Source organism: Haemorhous mexicanus, chromosome 11 (assembly GCF_027477595.1).
Source record: "Haemorhous mexicanus isolate bHaeMex1 chromosome 11, bHaeMex1.pri, whole genome shotgun sequence".
NCBI lineage: Eukaryota > Metazoa > Chordata > Aves > Passeriformes > Fringillidae > Haemorhous > Haemorhous mexicanus.
Genome location: NC_082351.1, coordinates 10,781,333 through 10,796,907, shown reverse-complemented (window position 1 = coordinate 10,796,907; position 15,575 = coordinate 10,781,333). Strand labels below are relative to the sequence as shown.

Below are 15,575 nucleotides of genomic sequence, written 5' to 3'. Positions count from 1 at the left end.
GTAATACTTGCTTGTCTCCCAAAATGCATTATAAGAAACTAATATTGAAATCAGACTGAATGCAATTTCATCCAGGGTTTAATTTTATGTTCTTTTACTTTGGTCTGAAATTAAATGTTCAGCCACTGAGGATTGCAGTGCAATTAATTTCTGGAGTAAAAATCACCATAGCACTTTCCCATTTCACTTCTTAAAGGTTTAGTGCTTTGTAACACAAATAAGGGGGAACAAATAACAGACATTTATAATAGATAATGAAGACATTTCTCCTGCAAAACACTTTCTTAAATTCAGTCCCATTAGCAATAAGTCAAATGTGCTGTTGCAGGCTGGTCCAAGCCCTCTGTGAAATCAGCTGCTGGTGCTAATAACTTCTGTCTGGACAAAGGTCCACACTGCAATCAGGATGGCTCAGTCAATATGTTAACTGTGACAGACTGAATGCAGAGGATTAAGCAGGTTTTGAAACTAAATTATTTTTGTCACCACACACGTAGATTGAAAGGAAAAACAGCCAAATTTACTGTTCAAGATGCTTTTCTTTGTGCCAGCAGCAATGATAACACAAAAAAGCATTTTATGTGGTATAAAGAAAAAAAAACCCCACTTAATTTCTTTTATTTTTTAAATCTGAATGTATTTTCTATATGGCATCACAAGTTTTTCTACATCAGAGCTTTAAACTTTTATGGGGTTGCAATGGGTGAATGTCTGTGAGTTTATCTGGCCCTGTAAGTGCCTTGGAAGACTTTAACTCCAACAAATCAAAATTAACCAGGAATCAAGGACACCATCCCCATCAGCAGCACAGGGGTCCCTGCCTTGTAAGATTTGCATGACCAGTGTGGATTTCTCTTGTAGGGAGCACAGGAAGGGTAGGGCTCCACCAAAGGAGCATCTGCCCCAGGGCTGGCACCACATTCTCCTGGAAGAAATGCACAATGCTTGTGCCTCCTTACAAATGCCAAGTCCATGACTTCTGAACAGCATCACCCTTACACCTGAAATGCATCCTGAGCATCCTCCTGAGTCCTGCTCCACAGCATCACCAGAGCAGTGCAAGATCCATTTGTGTCTGTGACAGGAAGCACCACCTTACCCCACAATTCTCACCTCCCCTGCTGCAGAATGAAGCTATTTGAGGCTTCATTCATTCATGCATAATATATGAAAGGCTTCTACATTTGTCTTGGCTCTGCTCCTTTAGATGAAACATTTTAGTTATGTCATTTAGAAAATCTAGAGTTTGTGTTGACTACATCCTATCTCCCTTTAACTCAGGGAATCCTCAGCTGGAACAGCTGGACTTTTACAACTTTGCAATTACAGAAGATAAAGTTTCTCCTTTACCTGTCACATTCTAAAGAGCTACCCACAGCAAAACCACATAGGCTTACAGATTGTCACAACATGTGCCATAAAAATGTTTTCAGAACATATAATATGAAAAGCCATTGTTTTGTACTTCACTTTTTAATCATTGTTAAACTATGCTCCATTTCTCTGCTAGTTCTATAATAAAACCACATCCTTTTCTGTGCCATCACCTGAGTGTACCATCAGAGATTGTGATGACACAACTACATTCTCTCACCTGTTCCACTCATAATCCATCTAGATAGAAAGAAGTCTTGCAAAACTCGATCTGCAAAGCTCTGAGTTTCTCCTGAACACTGCTTTGGGTTTGCACAAGGCAGTCTGGCCAGTGCCACCTGCATGCTTCCGTTTCTTTGAGCTCAGAAAACAAGATGATAGATGAGGAGGAGAAAAAGCCATAAGCATGCAGCATTTTTCAAAAAAAAAAATCACTTTTAAAATAAGAATACAGCAGCACCCAAGAACTGTTATAAGCTCAGACTATCTGATCTTTCAAAAACACAGAATTAATCAAATCATTTTTAAGTTGAACTCTTTGAGCCAAGAACAGAATCTCAGCACAGAGGGACACAGGAGAGCCCCCAGACCCTCTGCAGCAGTGACTGCTGGAGGAAAGAACTTGAGAAATAGGACAAAATCCTTTGTCTGCTTTCTCAGTAAACCATTTCAGCTTATGGCAATCGGTGTTTTATGGGCTTCCTGATTTAAAGGTTGCCCATTAGTACATTAATTAGCCACCTACGGACTCATCTTTTATCAATTTATCCAATTCCTTATTGAACTTCTATCAAAAATAAAGATCAAGAGGTTGGGGATTTAATTACCAGATCATGAGCATGGAGTGATCTAAAAGCAAAAGGAAAATAGCTATTCCCATTTCTACAACAATTTGTAGTGATATTTAAAAGATAATTGCTTAACTTACAAAACAAGGCAAAATTTCCATTTTTTTAATGTCAAAAATATTCCCATTAAGATTATTTAGTTTTCTTAAACCCGTCTCAGTAGTAATATTTTTCAAATGTAAAAAAGTAAAACCCCATAAATATCCATAGATGTAGCACAATTAAGATAAATGCAAAATTAATGACTCAAGAATTACTAATTTACTGGCACATTTACAGAGTGCTAAATTACCATCTCACTACAAGTTATGGGAAATGAGTTATAAAAGTAAGATTTTACTGACAAAACCCAGTTTTTTCAATATAATGGAAAATTATAAGCCAATCTTTTTTAATAATAGATGTTATTCTAGCCTGCTCAGTGTGTTAAAAAAGGAAAAAATCCCCATGCTGTGCTAGCCCCAAGAGGTTTTGAAACCCCACTCAGAAACTCCACTGGTGAAAGAATCCAAGGAATAAACTAGCAAATAAAGTTGTTCACCAGGGTTCTCCCTTAACCTGTGCCAAAGGTTTAACAGTTACAGCAGTGGTTTTAAATAATCTCTTGTTCTCATGAATTAAAGAATTACCCTGAGATGTCCCTGAATTTTTTTCTGCTGTATAAAAAGCTGCTCTGTAATCCTTTTGGGGAGGCTGCAGTGTATATTTATAACACAACTGGCAAGGGTGATGTGAAGCTCCATGGAATCTCCAAATGCTCCCTCTTTTTCTGCACACAGATTTTGCTGTGCCTTTTTCTGTGCCTTGCTTTCTCCAGTTCCAGCTCCTTTTTCAAACAAAGACTCACAGGTACAGAGCAGTTCTTTCCTTTTTGCTTGTGTGTACTACTGCTCTTAAATGACCCACTGAAAATCCAGGGCACAAGATTTTTCTGAATGTAATATTTCTGTAGTGCTTTGGGCCACAATGATTGCTGTAATTTAAACTTTACATTAAAAAAAAAACCCCAGACTAATCAATAAAACTTCAATTTATAGTATTAGTTTGGAACTGTTTATTTCTTACATGAAACACCTCTTTTGTTATGATTTACTCAAACAATTTGTCCTCCTGGAGTACTTGCACAGCACTAGGAGCAATCATCCAAGATATGCTGTGCTAGCTTAAATGACAAAGAAATGCATGTGGACTAAGAATACATGGCTGTGTATCTATTCCTGTGGAGGTAAAAGAAATTGAAAAGTGATCTCTATCATTTATTGTTTGTTCCCTTCACTGCAGAAAATTTTAAAACATTCACCAAAGGTAATGTGGCATAATCACAAGGCATTGAAATCAAGATGCTCCTGAAATAAATGACTAAACTTGCTCTTACCATAGCCCCTGCAGCAATGACACAGTGATTAGGATAACTAATCTATAGAACTAATAAAATTCTTCCTTCCAAATGTAAAATACTACAAAATCAAAGTTCACACTTCTGCTCCCCCCACCCAGGGATTTTTAACTTTGTGTCTCCTCAAAACAGAAGAGCAAACTCCAGCCCAGGTGTCAGGCTCTGCACCTGCTCTCACCCAAGTGTGCTGCAGTTCTTGCCAGAGCTGGGGCCTCAGCTGCTCCTGCCACAATCTCCAACAGAAATGTATTCAGATGCTTTTGGCTGTGCACATGGAAAGCTTTGCCTAGACATTTTCAAGGAACCTCACATTCAGTCTGTCTTTGGAAGTAACTGAAAATCCATTAACGTTTGAATTTTAAGTATGATTCGATCAATTAGTTAAATTGATCAACAGCAAGATTATTATTTGAGTAAGAGTCTAAGACTCTTATTTTATTAAGAGTCTTTCCACCCCTCCTATCAGCCCTAGAGCTGGTTGGTCTCCAGTGTCACAGACTGAAGTACCACAGGATTTGTGCACTGAGAGACTCAGGATGAGTCCGTCTGTCCAGCAGAACCTCAAACCTATCAATATGTGCCATGTGTGAGCTACCTTGCCTTATTCCCTAGGAAAATGAAATTTTAAGTCTTGCTTACATTTTACTGAACCTCTAGAGATTCAGGTTGCTGATTTGAAGCATTTTTGCTCAGACACCCACAGCTTGAGCTCAGAGCTCAGCTTTCTGCAGCCACCACACGTAAGGACCTGATCACCTGCAGACAGGAGGAGATTCTCTCCCTCTAGTGCAGCAGGCAACAGCAAAGCACATTTCAGCCCAGCTCCACACAGAATACCAGACCTGAAGGGACCTCCAAGGAATTAGATCATTTCCCTAAACAGCTGCAGAGTCACCAGAGTTTAAAAAAATCATCCAACTGGTTGGTTCAATAGAATTCTGTCATCACCACCACTTCCATGAGAAAATAAAAAAAGCAGTGTCCATCATATGATCCAACTCATTCCTGTCTCCCATCTCTTCCCTGGGCCTTACTTTTACAAGTATATTTCATGTCATGCAATGAACAAGATCCTAATTAATCTAAGGGAAAGAAAGCCTCTCTTAGCTTTTTGTTTTGGGCTTTCTGCACTGGGTAATTCTTCAGTCTTAAAATTCTCGTGCTATTCTGCACAGCTTTGCCACAGCTCAGTGAAAAAAAGTAAAGGAGAAAGGAGAGGTGAGCAAGAACCTGTGGAAGCCAGAAGAGCCATTTTTTAAGAGCCATTGCCAATTTGCAAGTATGTCAAAGTACAGGCCAGGACAATCCAGAAGTCTAATGTTAGCAAACAAAACTTGAGCCTTTTTCTTGGTATTCATGAAAAGGAAGATGAGTTCTGAACATTTGAAATTCTAGTTACAGCATCAAATCTGACGTTTTATTGCAGCTGTGTTTCAGACAGCTGTTAAAATACAGTTCAAAACAGGACCATTAACTAAATGTTTGGTTAACTCACTTCTTTCCCAAAGGAAAAAAAAAAAAAAAGAAGAAGAAAGGAGTTTATCTCATTGTTGGTCTGCTTTTGTCACCCAAAACAGTTTCACATACCACCAGTAGTGATAATCCTGATGTTCTGATTTAATTCCAGCAGAAATTGTGACCACCTGAAATTCAGTGCTGCTGGGAAGAGTTTTTTTGCCCCCACTCCTCTCAGCAGCTCCCTGGAATGATCAGAGAGCCCATGAGCTTAAAAAGGACTCTGCAAGAGTCCATGAAGCTCCCCAGTCTAAAGAAACTGTTCAGCTGGGAGGAGCACAGTGGGTTTATCTTATAAACCCATCAAGTATAATTCTATTCAAATTAGAAGATAAAAAAAACTGTAGTGTCCAGAGAAAATAAGATGAGGCAGAAAAACTTTTGAAGCAGGAAGTTTTAAAAGTAAAAAGGTGAGAGAGCAAGGAAATGCACCAACCACTGCTGGGCATGTTTGGAATACAGAATCAGCTGCTGGAGACAAAAAAAATCAACTAAGCTGGAAGTATTTTAGATGAAGTAGGCTTCTTCCTCCCCAGTGACACGAGAGTCAAACTGAAGAAAGGTGGGAGGGAAGAGGATAAATGGGCTATTTGCCCTCAGTTCCCTGAGTAGGAGGCTCCTCCTGTGCAGTGGTGCTCCAGGTGGCAGGTCAGGCTGGGCCAGCACAGCCCCTGCTGGAAGCTCCATCACAGAGCCCAGGGAAGGGTTAATGCTCATAAAAAAACACTCCTGAATTCTCTTTACACCTCTTCTCACTGAAATGCTTCTGAGCACTTCAAAATGAAGAATCACACAGAGATGATAGTCTCTCTCCTCCTCAAAATATTGATAAATGACCATTCATTAAATGCCTCCAAGACAGCCATTAACAGTCCCCTCCTCACTGCTGCCCCTGGTGCTCCCTCACGCTCCACAGATGGAGCAGAGGAGGGGGAATCGTTCATGGAAGGGAAAAAGGAGGCAGCAGCCTGGAAACCTGCTCTGCACAGGCTGAGCAATCTCCAAGAGATATTTTTTATTATCTAAGCATTAAAGCAAATGAACACAAGGTTTCAGAAAACAGGCTAATGTTACGTGAACAACAAGTTAGAGTGCATCTTCTCAAGAGAATATTTATAATCAGTTAAAAATAGGTATCAATAAACCCTCTAAAATTAATATGACACAGAACATCTATCATTTCTTTGATATAAAAGTATCAATATTTATTTTTATAATTCCAAAAAATAGATTTAATTATATGTATTTACAATAGGAGATCAGGATCTTAATTGAAAATTGAGAAGATGACAGTTGTGCAAGTGAAATTAAGTTTTAATTAAAATATTACTATTTGAAGTTTAAATCCCACATTGAACTGAAAGTTGGACAATATGACTTTGTTAAAATAATTAATGTTAATGTAAAGCACTAAAATATGCTAAAACCCTAAAACACTGATAAGAAAGAAGGATAAATGAGACTAATTTATCCTACTTCATTCTTCCAAAACAACTTTACTGGTTTTTCCTGAAACACTATTTTATATTGACTGCAGAGACTGAATGGTGTGAGCTGTTGCAGTGAAGTCTAATATAGGAATTAATTTGTGAAGTGGCTGGATTTCCTCACTGTATTTTCACATCAATGCTACATAGTGCATTCAACTATCTTTAAATACTTTTTCTTTCTTTTCTTGGCACTGGAGGTGAGACCATCATAATTTTCTTCTGCAGCAAATGCTTTGAAGTTTTCTTTACAAGTCTTAATTTTTCTCCTTTTTGTGGTGTGACTTTTTCTTTTTACTAAATTTGAACTTTAAGAAATTGACATGGATTCTTTTGTCCTTTAGCATACAAACAGGCCAGGGTTTTAAAAACAGATAAAATCCAAAACTGGTTCAAGATGCTTTACTTTTTGTAAATATTTTTTTCAAATTGTACCCAGACAGGAAAGCTCCATGTTTGCAGAGCTGTAGCAGAATTTTCCCCAGCAGGGATGAGCTGGGAGCAGGAATTCCTGGATATTGCACATCCAGTACACGACTCCCTGGAAATCCTGGCAAACACACATCCCCTGGAACATCTCCCTGAAGTTTGCACTGGTTTTCTTTTCATTCTCTCCCACTGAGCTTTTCCATGTTTCACCTCTTCCCCCCTGCCAGGACCTGTTCTGACAACTCAGCTAACCTGGGTTTTAGGACATATGAGAGTGAAATGTTTCATCAATGCACTTGGGCTCCCTGCTATGATTCAGAGAGGTCTACAGACAGAAAAACTAACTTCCCTTAGAGCTGTCTAGTCCATAGTTATTCCATTAGACACAGGTATGAGGTAAACTGATTGTCCCTATTTCATTCATTCCTCCTGTTTACCAGCAAAGGCACCTGAGGACAGGCTGAGCTCTCACACCACAGCCATGGGATGGGAATGAAGGGTAAAGAGAGAAGAAGCCCACCCACACTCCAATAAAAATGGATTTTTCCCCCCTTTCAGAACTCATAGCATTATCTGTTTACATATACAAAAATTTCTTGGCAAACTCAAAGAACTAAAAAGAGAAGCAGCAAGGTGGGATTTAGCTGATCTGCACTAGAATAGGTTTGCCAATCCTTCATTTGTTGAATATCCTAAATCCTACACATTTACCAAAAGCAATCTTTGAGTCCAATAGCAATAAAGAAGAAAAATATTTACTGTGCCTTTAAATATTCTCCAAATCATGGCTATCAAGGTTATGTATTATGCTACTGAATACTCCACTGTCAGTGGATTGCTATCCATCTTTTCATTTCCTAACGTATTCCAATTTTCAAAAAAGTAAAAGTAAAGCTCTTCATGCTTTCAAGAACACAAATTTATTACTGACACATGAAGGAGACCAGTAAAATTATCAGCTAATTTAAATGACACCAAAATTAAATAGTAACAATTACAGTTAAAATACTAAATGTGAATACAAAAATATTGCTGAAAACCTTTAATTTGTTAGCAGTAATTAACACAACTGTAGCCATCTCTCCTTTATTCCTTATGTCTTTATTCTGTCAGTTAAAACTATTTATAGTGATACTGGGTTGATTCACCATAATTTCCTTCCACCCACAACCATCTATAATTTTTTCTCCTCAGTAATTTTATAAACTTAATGTTGAGGTTTTCTTTTTTTTCATTTCCATCTGCAGATTAAAATAAAACCCTCTCTTACTATATTAAAAAAAAAAAAAAAAAAAAATCAGGGGTCAATACAGCCCCCACTGAGCTGCAGCTGTAAAGAGTGCACATTGATATTCCTTTTCCTTCTAATTCTACAGATGCAAATTAGCTCAAGGAAAGAACTTAGTTTATTCTATCTTTGAAGTACTGAGCCCAGTAAAGTAATATGTTTTGACATTAAAGATCTATTTCTATTATATTATATAAATATAAAATATGAATGATTGTTTGCTTCTCTTCTCAAGAATGCTGTTCCCAACCTAGCCTTGATCACAGTGATAGAAAATCAGAATGAAAATACAGTGCAATAAAATACTGGGCATTCAAGCCAGTGCACATTTAAAACAGTGTCCAAAAAACAATCAGTTCAAAATTCACCTGGAATATTCCTCACTGTTGTCTCAAATAGGAAGGAACTCGCCATTAAGTTACACACCAAAAATAAGTTAAATTCCAAGTACACTCAAGGAAAGGTTTAAGTATTTGGAGGTGGATTGTAAATAAAGCTACAATTATTGGCTACAGTATTCTGTATTACTTTTTAAGTGAGCTTTGATGCACTCTATGGAAATCTTCTGTAGTGCTCTGAATAAAGAAGCACTCCTTAGCAACTTTCACTCTCAGCTTTGAATTACTTGCCATGATCTTTTGCTCATCAAATCAAGCTGATTATGCACTCATTAACACATCACTTTAAATAAAAATTCATTTATTGACCAGGACACCAATTTACCAATTTGCCTGGAAATATCTGAAAGCAGTGTGTGCTGTTAAATACTTTCTTACATATATGTGTACATCTACATGCAGAAAAACAACAGTAAATTGCAGCTGTAGATGTGGCACACATAAACCCCAAAATGCACATCTAAAGGTCTGCACCCACACAAATCTACATGTGGTGGGCACATAAAATGTGCACACCACATGTGCATATGAGTAAGCACAAACATCTCAAGCACATACATAAACCACAAACCATATCATCCTAATAGTGCCCAAAAAAAGCTTAAAGACTGGTGTAAAAATCATCAGTGGGAAAAAAAATGCATTTCTCTTCATTGCAAATGTTTGTTAAATGTAAATGCTGATATTCTACTCCTTGGAAGAACATTTGTCTGCGTGTGGAATTTCATGATAAAAGGCTTTGGAGTCCCAGGTTTCTCTAGATAAACCCCGCTGGCTTACTGATGCATGAATGCACTGAAATTGAATTACTGTACAACAGCAATTACTTTTCACAGCACAGTTATAATGAGAATCAGCTTCACAATGAACACCAGGTAGCTATAGTAGGAAAGTTAATAAAAAGAAGCCTCTTATTTGCATTTTCCACTGCAGCAAGCGTAGTTGCCTTAAAGAAAAACCATCCTTAACACTTGATTTGCCATCAAAGCAGTGAAACAACAATCATTTTTATAGCACCTCTTTATTTGCAAGGAAATATTAATGAAAACCAACGTTTTAGTACAAAGCTAAAGTTATAATAATAGATTTTCAAATATTCCCTAATAACTTGGTTATCTTTCATTTTGTTATTTTTTCTCTTCCCTCTAGCCATCAATTTTTTTTCACAGTATGCCAATAACTAGGAAAAGTAAAAGCACAAAATGAACAATTTTAACTCCAGCTCTTTTTCACTACCAAGTTTGTTGCCATGGTCATTTGTTACTTACTGAGCATTGTCACAGTGCTTCATTCCCATTCAGTTTTAAATTAGTAAAGTCACTGGAGTATCATAAAACCTTCTAAAAATTATATTTAAAAAATAAAATCACAGGTAACTTTAAAACTGATGAACCAAACTTCCTGGGAGTGAAATAAGTAAAAGTCCCAGAAAAGCAGCAATTCCTCAAGGGACAGCAGACTACACGAAGGTCTCAAAGGGATTATTTGTGTTTGGCTGTAAAATTACAACAACTGCTGAACAGTGCAGGAAACATTTCTGGGTCTGTCACCTTATGGGCAGTAGGATTTTTCCCCTCTCAAGCACTGTAATATTAAAAGTAAATGGATCCATTTACCTTTGTCACAGATAGAAACAAAAACCACCAGCAGCATTGAATCAAAACCACAGCTCAGGGATTTTAACTTCATTCATGTCACAAATACTTCAAAATAAAATACAAAGCTGCCTGGCTGAAATTCTGTCAGGTAGGGCAGCATTAGGAAGGAAATGGTTAACAGGACTATCCTGGACTGATATAAACCCAAGGTAAATAGTGAACACTGGGGAAAAGGAGGGGGGGAAATGTTGCTCGCAAGGTTTTCCACCAGAAAGTAGATGACAAAAGGTTATATAATTGGTTAGGCACTTTCAGTTTTCCATTTATCTTATGTATCTGACAGAACAAAAATAGGACAATCTGTGATAGGATAATTGCATACTGAAGGGTAATTCAAACAGGGAATGAATATGATAAAAATCACACTGAACCAACTAATCACTATGAAAAGCGATGAGACAGAAAGATAAAAATTCATGCAGAATATTAAGGGGGAGAAGAGAGAAGAGTTCACATGTGATTAGTAGTTTCAAATAAGTTCATATGTTTGAAAGCATCAAGCAGAATCACAAAAAAAAAAAAAAAAACTCTGCAAAAACTCATTCTTCTTGGCCTTTTCTACAAATCAAACACTTTATGTGCTATGAATTTTTGAACATTTCCTGAGTGCTACATCTAGTAAAACCTAAAGAAGTATGTGTAGCCCAAAATGCTTTCGGATAAAACATTTTAATCAACAATGGACTTTGATGTGTACTTGAAGCAAGTTCTCTCAGTGGTGTTGGGTAACAATTTGGGCTCATCTTGGAACACATTTCCTGAGTCCTTGGATTTGCAGCCTCACAATCCTGTCTCCATTATTTCTAAGGCTGAGGGATATTTTGTATGGTATTCTTCATTTAGTACTTCCTCCAACATCACCACCGATGTACCTGACATATTGCTCTGGATTGTACATAGCAGTGCTCTTGCACAGGTTTCCATCAAAAGCTTATGTCAAAATTCAAGTATTTTAGAGACAAGGTGATCCAGTACCAGGATGGAACAGAGCTCTTAAGTGTACAGTTTTCTAATTCCCATCACACCTCCCCAGAAACTAGGGGGAAATCAGTTGTGATGAACCAAGGATGAAATTTATGCAAAACCCATGTTGTACCAAAGGTTTTTGTACTTCTCAGGATGCAAATTACCAAGCACTACTTACTACCAGAACAGAATGGGTCACTCTTTACATCTCCAGCATCAAGAAGGCCTGATTTATATAATTATGCAAAAATTAAGAGCTTAATTGGAAAGTACTCTAAACAGATCATTTCTTAAAAGAAATGACCCTGTCCAAACCACACTTTTAGCTTCCTTTCCAAAGATGGAAACCTTCCAAAAAGGCTCTGGATTTCAGTCACTTTTTCCAGCACTAAAACCCATTCACTCAGGATTACACGCCTGGTTTAACCTCGCGGAATTTGGGCTCGTTTTCACTCAGAGCATGGTGGTCTATACTGATCCCGTACTTTTTTCCTCCTCAGATAAAAACACCATCTGTATGAAGAGACCAAACCTGTTCTAAGCATTTGTTATGAAGCTCTAATTGAGACACAAACTGCTCTTCCCCACCAGCACTCCTCCCTGATGGAATTCTGTTCCCTCGCCAGCCGAGTGCGCAGCTCGCTGGTCACCGCTCGCTCTAAACAAGTGCTGCTCCAAGAATGCTTTGTTCACATTATGATCTCAGGGGAGCAGTTTTCTCTGCAAAGAAATAAGGAAAAGAGTCCACCCCCTTCCCCAAGTCAATATTCTTCAGGCTTCTGGAAGCTGTTGCACACATATTAAAGTGTAGTTTTTCCTCTGAAAAACACACTGTAAAAATAGCATTGCGGGGTTCCATGTTTATTGTCTTTCTCTGCTTCCCTGCCAAGTGAGCTCAGTTTTACAAGCTGAAATATGTTTTACTTCACTGCCAGCCCTGAAAATTCAACCTCTTAAACGTAGCCAAATTCCTTCCTCCTATTTGCACCATAACAAATAATACAAGGCTGAGGTTGGAACTGTATCCTCAGTCACACACCCTGTCCTCGGGTGATACCTCCAGCTCTGCAGTGGAGACAGGAGCATCTTCAGCTCAATTAAGCAGCTAAGTCTGGCTGAAATAGAGCAGCTGATGGCAAACTGCATCACCATAATGTCCTGTGAGTTTGCTGACAGGGGTGATGCCACATTGTTCAGGCAGTCAGCTCAATTTCTAGCAAAGAATAATGCAAAAGGAAAACTACAACAGGATGATTTTTTGGTTTTGTTTTACTCTTTAGACCACACGTTTTACAACAAACTCCTATTTGATATAATAAAACATAAAAATCTGAACTTTTTTCTTGGTTTTATAGTAAGTCTAACAGACACCAAAGCTATTACAAAAGGAGGACCAGAATGGAGAGAGAAAAAAATAAAAAAAAATTTAAAAAAAAAGAAAAAAAGTACAAAAACTTAAAGACATGCAGAGTGCAGCCCAGTTATTGAGTGATCATTAACAATCTACCTGAAGAGTGATGCAGTACTTACCACAATTAAAATGGTTACCATTTGAAGTGTTTGCATCTTTTTCTGAACTAAAGGGCAGTTATTGAACTCAGACATCTCCCTCCAGTACTATTTTTATAACAGCAAGCACTGATATTAAGTCTGCTTTGCTTGGATATTTTAAAATCTAACATTCCAACCATATGCACTTAGGTTTTACTGCACACAAGTGATAAGTTACAAATTCACATTGGAAATTGGTAGTTCCAATCTCGTCACACACTCTTACATTTGTCTGTTGATGGTATACATAATTTAAATCTATTCTCTTGAACAGTGATCTTAAAACACTTCTGAATCCTTTAGCATTTCCACTTCAGCACCTTCAATTGCTAGTGCAGCCTCCAGAGCAGAGCCTAAACCATATATTTAGTTTTACATCGTGGAAGGAAATAGCAGATCGATCTGCTGCTTACCCGCACGGCTTCAGACTTCTTATGAAACATTTCTTCCATATTCTTTGCTAACTTTTTCACAAGCTGAAGGCCATCAATTTCTTCTATTGCAACATCCTTCTCATATTCTTTGTATTTCTGGAAGGAGAAAAGAAAAATAGGGAAAAGTTACTCACAGGGAACCAGCTGAAATTTTGACAACTAATTATTCGTTTTATATTACACTTTTGCTGACATTCTTCATTTATTTGATCTTTATTTGCGTGACAGCAGGCTGCTTTGTGCCAAGATGCTGTCATGGGGAGAGAAAAACTGGATTAGAACCAGAAGTCCATTTAAAAAATAATAAAAATATTTATCTCATGCACTGTAGGAAAACGATAACTCCCCTTCACAATGTTTAAATTACTCCTCCCCACAACTAAACGAGAGCCAAAAAAAAGTAACAAAAAATCCTTGTATCTCCTCCAAAAATCATGTAAAAACAGTGATATATTGGCAATCCCTCTGCCTTAGCAACCTAAAATCCTCCTTCTCAGCTGAACTTCCTGTAGATGCCTATTTCACAAGCTTGATGCAACATTTCCATGAGGAGTACTCACACTACAAGCTTATCTAGACATGCTTAACTTTTCATGCAGAAAAGCCCAAACAGAGCACATCCACTTGAGCCTTCATCTAAACACAAGCACCAAAGCATCCTATATCCAGTTTGATGAGCTTTACATTTCACAGTGCGAATAACTCTTGGAATACCTAAGCACTAAAAATATATTCAAACCAAGTTTGATCCTCTATTTTCTGCATCTCAATACCTTTTTTTCCTCATCAGTGTTTATGAGGAAGCTTTGTAAAAATTCATTATTAAAAAGAATTTAATGCTGAGAACATTCTTCTTCCCCACATAACTCCACTGCAGGCTGTTCTCTAAGAACTGTTGGCTTCCACCCTGGCCATACTTTGCCTCTGTCTCTCTCAAACATGCACAGTTTCGTTGAACTGATCCCTGCCCATTACCAAACCCTCCACCTGACCACAAAGCTGCCCCTCCATGACACAGGGAGGGAGAGGAAGGCACACCTGCCTCCTGCCAATTAGCCCTGTGCCAAAAATATCTCCTCAGCCTCTCCAGCAGACTCTTGGGACAACCCACAGTGCCTGAGGGAATAAAAGGAAATGGTATCATTAAAATAATTTATCATTAAAATTTGCCTGCAGAATGATGAGTCTTATAGAATTCCAGAGAGACAATGGAGAATAAGGTGACCAAAGTTAGTGGTTCAAAGCACCTGGAAGAATATTAAAATGTTCAAAACAGTGAATAAGCCAGGACCAGCTATGTCCTGGCAGGTGACACAAGAAAGGACTCCTCTGTTAAGAGAATGCCTGCACATGTTGTACCCATTTCCCCCAACAAAACTAATTTTCAAGATAGACTGACACTTTTTACTTCCTTCAAACTTTACACTTCTCTGTAAAAATTTGTGTGAATGTTTTGATAATGAAACAATATTTAACAAAACATAATTTGCAGACAGTTTTGGAACAAAGTTAAAAATACGAAGTTGTCGGTAAATATTTAGGGCAATTTTTTATATCTGTAATTTCAGAAATAATTTCATTTTTCCACATTACTGCCTGTCATTAATCTCTAGTTTGAGACTTTAATAGCAATCTAGCAACCTAAGAAACCTCAAACAAACCCCTTGCATTTTACTCCCTCGAGGCAGGCAGAGAGATTTGGGTTTTCCCCCTCTTTGATCTGCACTCAGATACCATCAACAGAGTTCTGATGCCAATTCTTGAAGTCCATTCATGTCATTACTCAAGATAAAAGGGGTTTTTCTAAAACAGAAAAATACACTTTTATTTTTTATTTACTGGAGCAAATATAAGAGCACAGCAGACAAGAGAGGCAAATGCTTTTGCAACCAACACCATGATAAAATGCAGTGAATGATCAGTAAACTGAAAACACTGCCAGTTCATTAATGGGGTCAATGTCTGCTCACATCCCACAGGGTTTGAAGCTTTGGGGAATTTAAAACTTATCAAGTACAAATTTGAATCACTTCTTTCCAGCTGCACAGATCATGTTCAACATATCACCTCCTGATAAAAATGTTTCCTTTAGACTTGACCTTTGAGTTTTGAGAAAGTATTCTAAAATGCATCACTTGAAGAGACAGCTTTCAGGTCATCAGATTTATTGATTTGAGCTTTGCCATTGAGTGAAGAAAGCCAGGCAATTATTCACTGTGCTTGCCTGAAAA

The 15,575-nt window shown here is 37.7% G+C and overlaps 1 protein-coding gene across 10 annotated transcripts in view; it reads right to left on the bottom strand.

Moving 5' to 3' along the window:
* The window catches only part of CACNA2D3 (calcium voltage-gated channel auxiliary subunit alpha2delta 3), a 414,102-nt gene that overhangs the window by 289,922 nt on the left and 108,605 nt on the right, over nucleotides 1-15,575 (bottom strand). For all 10 annotated transcript variants that reach the window (XR_009487851.1, XR_009487850.1, XM_059856396.1 and 7 more), the window contains one exon: nucleotides 13,324-13,440. Coding sequence is in view for 8 of the 10 variants with exons in the window: in XM_059856396.1 (XP_059712379.1) it covers nucleotides 13,324-13,440 (117 nt within the window). In the remaining 2 variants the exon portion in view is untranslated. The remainder of the gene's footprint in view (nucleotides 1-13,323; nucleotides 13,441-15,575) is intronic.